Source organism: Populus euphratica, unplaced genomic scaffold, assembly GCF_000495115.2.
Source record: "Populus euphratica unplaced genomic scaffold, PopEup_1.0 scaffold44.1, whole genome shotgun sequence".
NCBI lineage: Eukaryota > Viridiplantae > Streptophyta > Magnoliopsida > Malpighiales > Salicaceae > Populus > Populus euphratica.
In genome coordinates, this window is record NW_011499865.1 from 575937 (window position 1) to 586881 (window position 10945).

General features: G+C 30.1%; 1 protein-coding gene across 2 annotated transcripts; it reads right to left on the reverse strand.

Moving 5' to 3' along the window:
* Nucleotides 1–4656: 4656 nt before the first annotated feature.
* On the reverse strand, nt 4657–10923 carry LOC105125911 (putative axial regulator YABBY 2). 2 transcript variants are annotated; one of them, XM_011026587.1, is made up of 6 exons: nt 10795–10923; nt 8247–8366; nt 7723–7843; nt 6335–6383; nt 6162–6237; nt 4657–4968 (listed from the first exon to the last, which is right to left on the reverse strand). In XM_011026587.1, the coding sequence occupies exons 1-6, from the start codon at nt 10861–10863 to the stop codon at nt 4909–4911; spliced, it is 495 nt and encodes a 164-aa protein (XP_011024889.1). In that variant the 5' UTR covers nt 10864–10923; the 3' UTR covers nt 4657–4908. The 2 variants fall into 2 exon arrangements, with proteins under 2 accessions (XP_011024889.1, XP_011024888.1); XM_011026586.1 differs by having other exon boundaries at nt 6335–6386.
* Between the last annotated feature and the right edge of the window lie 22 nt (nt 10924–10945).

Consider the following 10945-nt stretch of genomic DNA (forward strand, 5'->3'; position numbering starts at 1 on the left):
TTGTTGTTGTTGTATTATTGTTTTTTATAATTTGTACAATTAACCTCCCTGTGGTTCGATCCCGGTCTTGCCGGGTTATTTATTACTTCGACACTCCTGCACTTGGGATAAGACATCAATCTTTTAGTCGTGTCAACCACTAACTGACGGACCTTCTTTGTTTCTCTCCTTCCTCTACATATTTGCTATTTCTGCTTTTACTAGCCCAGAAGCAACAACTCTTTCTTCTCCTTCTACTTAGATTTATTAATTTCCACTAGGTGGTTTAAAATAACTGATTAATTAAGAAAATTGATAAAAATAAAAATAAATTAATTGAAAAAACTGAACCAAAATAAAAAACTTATTAAACTGATTTTTAAAATTATAAATTTTAACAGGTCTAAGTCAGTTTCGGTTTTGAACTAGAAATCGAACCAAACTGAACTGGACCTACTAATCAATTAACAAAAATTTATGGTATAAATAGTTAATTTAACCCTAACAATTAATATAACCTTCCTGCCTCTAGCTTTCATAAAAAACTGACTCCTTACCCAGAAAAATTCTCAATTTTCTTTTTAATTAATTTTTAATTTTTTTTCTAGTTTCTTCATATAGATAAGCAACTGTATACATATAAAATGTATTGTGGCAGTCATAAAATAGATCAAATGCCATATCAATCTCTTTTTGCTTGTACTGTTTGCTGTTTACAAGATTGACAATGAACATTTAAAGACTAGAAGTAATCTTTATCTGAAGTATCTAGAAACTTGGCACATATTTGATCAACTCCATTTAAAGATTGAAATAGTTTATGTTTTCTGGCCATATGAAATAATGATTTTTCACATGGAGAATCCAATATCATCGATGGCTTGTCAAACAGACTCCTAAGCGACAACAACATTGTCCTTAAAAGAAGCAGAGAGACATTGACCGGTGCATGAAGTGACATCACGAATAATGACGAATTCATTTTTCAAGTTGGATTCAAATGCTTCGAGGTCTTTCTTGTAGATTTTAATGATGGATTCAGATTTGATTGCTAAGATTTGGATGAAAAAGCGAAAGGATCGGGTGGAGTTTTAGGTTGGTAGGTCAAGATTTGGGTTTTCAGAGCTGGGAGGAGGGGATTTGAGAGAGTCTAGATGATGAGATTAGGTTTCCTAGTTTTTTGCTAAATTTTATTTTAACTAAATCGGATCAATTTAGTTAATATTTTATAAAATTAATATAATATAATTTAATTAATTTTTTAAATTTAAATTAAATCAAACCTAGCCGAACCATGAACACCACTGATTTCTCTGGCTTCTACTAATGTCTCCATCCACGCGCGCAATTAATTATATTGCTGTGTTTTATGCATGTCATGACAGCCCAATCCAGCATTTTTAAAGTCATAAAGCAACACTCACCATGTAAATCCAAAAGACCGACTACATGATTTGACATATCAGATTCTGAACTCTTAGCCCCGTCCCAATGGACAAACCTCCTAGCCCCAGTTACATTACATGGTAACAGTAACAGTAACAGTAACCCTAGTTCTCTCTCTTTCTTTTTTTCTCTCTGGGGATCATTGCATTTGTGCTTTTGTAATGCACTTACACTATAGCCGGGATTCATGCTCATTGGCTACGCACCGGTGGGCATATTGCAGAATTTACAGTCCACTTTTCTTATTGTTCATTTTCTTTTGTTAGTGCAAAGAAAAACAAATGAAAAAATTGGGATGGGCCCACTAGCATTAGAACTCGTATCATCGGTGGAAAATGATTGATCACAGCCATCGGATTAATGTGATGATCTTATATATAGCCAATCCTAGCTAGGGTTTTAATCACGTCAACATGACATTGCATGCAAACTTGAAGTCTTATTCACTGTTTCCTTTTTAAAAAAAAACAAAACAGTAGCATGGTGTACTGAACTCGTTTTAATGTCAAGTGGTTTTGATTTAATAAAGTTCAGTGTGAGCTGGAATTAATTACATTGATTCGCTTAAGGAATAGTTTGTTAAGTGAAAATTGGGTTTTTAGAAATTATTTTATATTTTTTAAATTTTTTTATTAATAACAAAATTAATTAATAAAAAATATTTTTTGATTTTTTATTTTAGACAAAAAATACTTTCTAAAAGTGAAAAATTTAAAAATATCATATTATTTACTAATTATATCAAATTTGATTCAAACTTTTAATTGTTATAGATTTTTTTTTCAATTTTATTTTTTAGGATTTGATTTAATTTAATGTTTATATCAATTTTGGTTTTTTATTTTTATAATTATTATTTATTTATTTTATTATTAATTAAAATTTTTTATTTACCAGATTTGATTCTTATTTTTTATTCTGATTTATTTTATTTAAAATTATTTATGAAATTATAATTTTTTTTAATTTCATCATCTTTCAAATTTTATTTATTTATTATATTTTATGTCCATTGTTTTAATTATTAATTATTTTATTTAAGATAATTTATGAAATTATATATTTTTTAATTTTATTCTTGTTCAACTTTTTAATTTATAAAATTTATTTCTTATTATTTTAATAAACTTGAAAAAAATATTAATAATTTATTTTTCAACTCATTTTCCATGATATAACTACTAAAACGTTATTCAACTTATTTTCCATAATACTATCAAACATATGAATATAATTTGCTTTTTAGAAATCTATTTTTTTAGAGAATCATTTTTCAAAACAAAACTACTTTTCAACAAATAAATAGGACTTAAAAATATGTTAATCTCTAGCTAGTACGAAAAGGCAGAGACTAACAGGTAAATTTGACCTACTAGGTAATTAGAAGAGTGTTATCGATTGTTTTTAAAATATTTTTTAATTAAATAATATATTAAAATAATATATATTTTTATTTTTAAAAATTTATTTTAAATATTAGGACATCAAAATATCTGAAAATATTAAAAAAATTAATTAAAAATAGAAAAAATTCAAATTTTTATAAAAAAATTGAATCTTAGCTCAAACTGAAACTAAAAAATATGTAAAATCCTAGATTGTTAGAGAGAAAATCTAACGTTTTTGTCATTACCAGCAGTAAAATATCTTTTTGAATAAATTTACTTCTTTTCCTCCTTGTAGGCAAATAATGAAGAAAGCACAATACGTCAATATATAGCTACTAGCTATGCAAGATGAATAAAAAGGTGATTTTTTTTTTCATTTTTTTTAAATCATAGTATTGAAAGTTGTATGATATATATATATATATATATATATATATAATCGTACATAATATATGAATTTACATCTTACATTAACTTGTTAAAATTGTGCTACTTTTTTAATTAAATTTTTATTTTTATTATGATATTTTATAATAAAAAAAAACCCTCTAAATAACGCAGTGATATGTGAAATAATCAACCTCTTGAGAATATATGCACGTATGAAATGCTTGGGCAGCCTTGGACACACACAAAAGTGTGTTTGAGAATCCCAAGGTGGCATGTCTTGTTATCTCCGCATGTTTTTCGTCACATCAAATTTGGTGTCTGCTTCTGCTTACGGAAAATCTTTCTTTTCTTCATCATATGTCTGCTTATAGTTTGGTGATTATTATTATTTTTAAAATTAAGATAAATATCCATATTAATTTTTATGTATATCTCAAGTAATTTTATAAGTATTAAAATTAATAATTATATAAATTTTTAATAACCATGAAATTATTTAGTATTTATTTTTATGAATATCAATGTGGCTTCTTATCTTTGAAATTAAATAACACCTTTTTTTAATTCCAAAATAGTTTGATTTTTTTTAGATGACAATATTATACTATTATAAATAATATAAAATCATATTTAAATTTTTTTATAATAATTAAAAATTTTTAAATTGAACGGTTATTTAACACTGCATTGCATGTAAATACATGCAAGAGCTATATCCATTGTGCATCTTTCTCTATAAAATTTCTTGTGATATACACAGTACTGCAATATAAAAAGCTTGCATTTAGACAATAAATCCATAATGGTTCTTTGAGCGTAACATTAAATCATAAAATGTCATATCGGTTAAGTGGGACTTTCTCGCTATGATAATATTCTCCCTGTCTCTCGTTTTTTTTAGTACTTGGCACTGTTATTGCTTCTGTTTTCAAGTGTTTTTTAAATATGTTTTTCAAAATTATTTTTTATTTTAAAAAATATTAAATTAAATTTTTAAATATTTTTATAATTTTAATATATTAATATTAAAAATATACTGTACCACAGTAAAAAAGAATGGTACTAAATACTGATGATTATATAATAAAAGAGAATGGTACTAAATAGTAGTTATTATTTTCAGTTTGATTCAGTTTTTATTAAAAAAATAAATTAATTAATTTTTTTAAATAAAATCAAAATTGAACCGAAACCGGTTTAAACCGATTAGTTTTAGTTCGTTTCAGTTTTTTTTTGAATAAAACCAGTGCAAATTGGTTTGACTTAATTTTTTTGGCTTCGGGCTTATAAAACCGAGCAAGTTAGTTTTTTAAAAATTTTAATCTATTTTTTTTATAATCATTTTTTTTGATTTCTCAATTTAATCAATTTTTTATTTTTTTTGCCCATCCTAGTACTAAATGAAAGTAAAAATTTGCACATCAATATTCTACAAAATTCCAACATATATAACTGCAATAATAATCACTGAAATAGCATTCACTTTATGAAGTGTTAGGAAATTAATTTTTTTAATATGAAATTAACACACATAATTATAAAATCTTCGATGATACTCGAGGTATTATTATAAATATACATGGAAAAATTGTAGCTTAGCGTGTGTGTGTGTGTTTTACTACTCACAGGACACCGTCGATCTCGTCCAATCCATTAAGGATGTTTTTTGAGTGCCCTCTCCTCCTGCGAATGACTGGTGGTCTAATTAAGGATGCTTGTCGCTATCCAGCTTCAGTCCAAAGTGAATGTGTGGAAAATGTGCCCACTGAAAAACAAATATATATTCTATTAATGTTTTTTATTGGGTCCAGCTGACAAATGTTCTAAATTAAAACTATTGAGGAATGATTTTGTTTTATTTGAAGGTGAATAGACATTCTTTAAGAAATTAGTTAGTGATAGTTAATGATAATAAAAACACATTTCTAGTCATCTCTAATCAAATCTCAAATTCTAAAATAATAATTACTTAATTAATTGTTTATCACAGGTCCAGTGGCACAAAATCATGATTATATATAGTATATGAGATTCACTAATAAAATTCATTTATTTAATGTATAAGATACCCATCCGATAAGTGTTATTTAATTTCTTGATAAATAGATTATGTAAAATTATTGTATAAGATTACAATTACTCTATGGTAAATAGATGCAAAAATAATATTAGATTAACAGTAGTTTAATCCTCAAAAAATCTAATTACCACACACACACACATATACATATAGATTGCAATGTTATGATCTCCTAGCCCCATGCAGCATTTTAATTTTATGTTACTGAAGAAGGTTTGGATTTTAAGTAGGAGAAAACAGTTCCGAGTTTTAAGAGTACACAAAATGTTGCCTTTCCATAAAATAAAAAATAGTATTAATTAACATATAAATTAGTTTTAAATTATTCCTAGATCATCAAATTAAAAAAGTATTATACATTTATACTAGAAGTTGCTATATTTTAGCACCCAAACAATTGATAAGACATTGTTTATGTTTTATATATTGGAGAAAAAACCCTACATTGTCTAATTTTTATTTTTGTTTTTAACATATATCTTGCAAAACAATGATCTAATGAAAATTCAATAATTCATATATCACTTTATATATTTTTTAAATACCAATGGGATTGTGTTATATTTTCTTGGGTAATATAAAGATTTTTTTTTCTTATCTACTAAAATTAATTTTCCTAAAACCATATTATTCTATATTTTTAGATTATGTTCTATTATATTCCACTACTAAAATCTAACCAGTTCACATCCCTAATCTCAGTTCTTTTTTAGTCATAGTACATTATCCTATGTGTTATTTTAATATTAGTAACACTAATTCTAAAAAATAATATTAGCATTGTAAAAAAAAAAACTGATAATATAATTTATCTTTTTATTGTTTCTAATTAATTTGCTATAAAGAAAAAATAAAATAAATGTAAGGCACAAACTCACATTTTTTGCTGCCGTGCTGAAAGCTTCCCTATGGCTGATGTCAGGATTACAAGCCTTAATCCTTTGAATTTCCTCCCTGCAAAGTAATTTTACACAGTTTTAAATAAAGGCTTATGATCAACTCTTACTGGGAGGGGGATGATGTTCATCAAGAATAGAAAATGTTAACATACTTGATGAACCGGTTATATGCAGAAGGAACACGTTGTCTCTTCTCAGGGGCTGCTTTTGTTGACAATTGATAGGGAAATAATTAGTTCCTAAACATATAATTAATTATATACATCAATAATTGCAATTATTTTCTGTTTTATCCCGACTACACATTTCAAAACATTTAATTAATTATTATTTTTTCAAATTATACGCTCTAGGATTGCATCCACTGATTAGAATTGACTGATTATTAACCCTAAAATAACCATAGGATATATCTAATGACCATGAGTCTGTTACATTCCATGTTGTCAAAACCCAAGGCAACGGCCCAGCGATGGAATGGCGCCTTACGCTTTCTGCTGTCACGGGTTCGAGCCTTGGAGTTGCATGCTTGTCAGCCCCGTGCTGCCTTACCTGCCTGCTGGGTTTGCAGGGTGTTCAGTGGGCCGTGGGGATTAGTCGTGGTGCGCGTAAGCTGGCCCGGACACCCCACGCTGTCAAAACCATAGCTAATTTCTTAGGTCGAATAGGCAAATATATAATTCAGCATAGTACCATCCTTCATAAAGTGACAGACAATCCATAACTAGGTCATTGCAATTTTCTTAATAAGCAAGTACAACATGCATATGCCAATGTCAATAATAGTGTCACTATATGTTGGTTCAACCAAATAAAGTACGAACTTAAAGACATACATACATACATATATATTTCTTAATTTCTCTCGAATGCTTCATCAATAATCATAAAAGAAATCAATGCGTATACACCGAGGTAAACTTCAAAATGTCTCACCATATGTTATAGGGCAATGTTTCTCATTTAATAGTCAGTTCCATTTCTCACGAAATGTCAACACTCTGGAATGGGCTATGATATAAAAGAAAATCATCATTCTTTGAACGTGGTTGATGGGGTTATCTATTTTATTAGTTTTTATGGTTATAATTTGAATATATATATATATATATTATAAATTATAACTCTTTTAATTAAAAGAGAACTCTCAATGATACTCACTCATACAAAACTATATACTTTTAAATATATAATTGATATAAAACATAGATTATGCCACACCAGATTATATAAATAAACAAAAAGTTATCATTTTTGGAGTCACTTTCTCATCAACATTTCCAAGTCCGTTCATACCTTAACCCTATGTATGTTGTTTGGAAGCATTTAACCACTTGTATCAGCCACGTACTAAGGCATTACTTATCTACCTACACATTCGTACAGGTAGTACGTCCACTAAACTACATTACACAACCAATAAACCATGGCAAATGACATTAAGTTTCGAGTAAAAATAAAAACGAGAAGAACATGCGTACACACACCAAGAAGCACATACATCCACCTGTGTGTGTGAGAGGGAGAAAGAGAAACTCACGGCGCATGGGGGACATTCTTGGTGGTTCTTGCTCGGCAGGCTTAAAAGCAGTGACCTTGTTAGGTTTGGAAGATGACCCACTGTCCTTGCTCAAATCTTCAGAGTTTAGAAGGTGCAGTTTCTGTGATTTTGAACAAATAAATTATATAAGTGCACCAAGAAACATTTTCTTACCAAGAAAGAAAGAAAAAAGGAAATAGTAAGCCTGAATATATCACAATAGCGTAGCTTGGAAAACAGATTTGTAAGTTTTAATTAAGAATATATACAGCCAAAAGTCACACACAAATACAGGGGGGAAAAAGAACAATAATTGTCTTATATTACCTTTCCTTTGGGAAATGTTTTAAATAATCAATTTAAGATATTGTTTGGAATCTTGTTCACTGAAAAACTTGTATCCTCTTGTTCTCTAAAATTTTCCTTATATAAATGTATTCATATGCCCAGCATATAAAGAGTATACAGTTAACCATAAGAATGTCCATGAAAAGAAAGTCAAAAGAATCTGAAATGATACTCACCTGGAGATCTTGAAGAGGAAGTGTTTGTAAGGAACCTCCCATGTTCACGGACAGCAAATTGCCACAATGCCCACATCTAACTGTCACAATACTGAGCAAGCTGCTGCTTGGAACACTAACCTGCCAGGAAGAATTGTATAACTTGAAAGGAATGTCTTCTATTTATCATCCCCCACGCACGCACGCACGCACGCACAAGAAATCACTTGGATAGATCCAAATGTATATATAATTTGCTTAAGATTCTGACAGAACCCTAGCTAGCATCCAAATTAACTGAAGCTTAGGGCTAGGTTTTGTTAGTTTGTGATTTGAGGTTTTAAGTTAATTATGCCCACATTTTTTAAAACTAGCTGGACCATTATTGTATCAATGATCTATAAATCTAGCATGACATGAATTGATGATAGCAACATTGCAGATACTTCAACTTTATTAATTTGAGAGCTCTGCAAAAAGTAATTATAAACGACATCTATAGAACATCATATCAAGTCTTGAAATCAATAAAGTAATTTTTTTGAAAAGTTGAAGTCTCTCATGCAACTTATATATCTCATGAGAAACAAATAAAAAAAGGGTTCTCTGATCTGCCATAAAAGAAATATAGGAGTTAGGACATAAGAAGGGACAAGGAGGAGAAGCAAAGGTATAGGTTGAAATTTGAAGTGGAACTATTTATAGAAGGTAAGAGAAGACAAGAAATGTGGGAGTGTATGTGAGAGATAGAAGGCGGAGCGAGGAGAAGCTGGAGGGAGTGATGAAGCAAAGCAATGTTTTCTCTGCAAGAGATCAGTGTATCATGTTTCATTATTTTAGGGCTATTTAAGGGGCTCGGAGATGCTTGAGTGATTCTTTTTTCTATGCTGGGATCGAAGGCACTTGTACTCAGTTACCGCTGATTTCTCAGACACCTCACATGGGTAATAACTATAGAGACCCTTACTTTAAATGCCTCCATTCTCTTCTCTCTCTCTCTCTCTCTCTCTTTCCCCCTTCAATGTTACCTTCCTTTCGGTGCTATACTGACTTTTTGCCTGACACAGAAGCAAGGTGATAAAAAACAAAAAATAGCCAACACAAAGAGATTGAGAGAGAAGGAGAGGAGATTGAAAAGGACTTGACTTTGAAGGGAAACCATAAAAAACATGAACAGTAAATTAAATACAGCTATCAAAGATGGCAAACAATAAAGATATAGGAATGATTTTTACTGAAATTTGAGTATACTGCTTTGGATCTTCATTTCTTAAAAAAGAGATTGGGAAGAGCAAGGGAGAGAGAGAGTATTATAGGAGAATGCACTTCAAAAGGGGGTTTTAGCAGAGGCATGCTATGATGAAAGGGTTTGAAAAAGAGAGTAAAAGCATTTATTTGGGCTATGGTTTCGCTTGGCCATTATGATGCTCTTTGCCAGCTCTCCACAAAGTCTCTCGTAGGAACCAAGAAAAGCAGTCACTTTTGTGCTTACAGGGATACACAATCCTGAAAATATGCAACATAACTAATATTTAAGATCAAAGAGATAATTTCAGTTCCTTAGTATGCAGCAACAGTAGCACCCACCCACCTTCAAGATAGCGAGATCATGAACAATATTTAACCAGTTCACCCCCTAGAAATAATGTCTAATGATAAAAGGTGATATAGATTAGTAGATGGAAAGCTATGGCTAGAAAGAGTTGCCAGGCTCCATTAATTAATTCATGAGCAGTAGATTAGCAGCATGAAAATTTGAAACTTTCTAAACTTTCTGCAAGGAAAAAAGCTTCTTTTGGAGTACTGGCAACATTACCTGTCAAGTAAGAACCCTAAAACCTACCTGTAGCCCTAGTAAAAAGACCGTGGGATTTCTTTCTTAAACTTGTTGAAATGTTACTTTCCTAGCCTTTTCTTTTTCTTCTTATTTGATAGATCACCAAGGGCTTTAAATCAAATGGGTTTCGATGAATTCTCTTGTCTTCTTCAACTACCGAGTTTTCAAAATCATAAGTCTTAAAAAGGCTTTTAAATGTTTCACAATTTTCAAGACACCAGAAATGATTTTGCAGGCTTTGGTGGCCAAACCCTGATAGATTTTTTCATAAAATATGACACGAGAGAGAATTGCTAGCTATTTCAAAGTAAAACCAAGAAAACTCTTCGACCAATGATGGTTCAAAGAAAATCATCCCAAGAAAAGGACTTCTTTGTATTTCAAATAAAAGAATGGATTTACAGTTATACATTATTATTCTATAAACCACATAAACCTATATTCTCAGCACCAGTCTTTTTAGCTGAACCCCTCTTATTTCCCTCCTATATTAACCTACAAAACCAAAAAACTTTCACCAACAAGAGCTTAGCTGATGATGGAACATGATGCTGTCATGACCAATTAAGCTCTGAAGACATATCATCATGAGGCAAACTCCTCAGTGATGCTACTAGCTAGGTCATAAAAGAGAGAGAGAGAGAGAGAAGATATCCGATACAACATACACAAAAAACATGGAGAAAGAGAAAAGGAGAGAAGGGAAAGGAGGAGAATTGAGGAGTGCTGTACCGCTAAAACGGTGTTGCAGAAATTGCAGTGAACATAACAAACACGTTCAGATACCACGTCCAGAGCCATCTTTTTTAGTGCTAATTAATGAAACGGTGGATTTGAGTACAGATCAAGGGAGAGAATTTTAATTAGGAGTATTTTTCAAAAC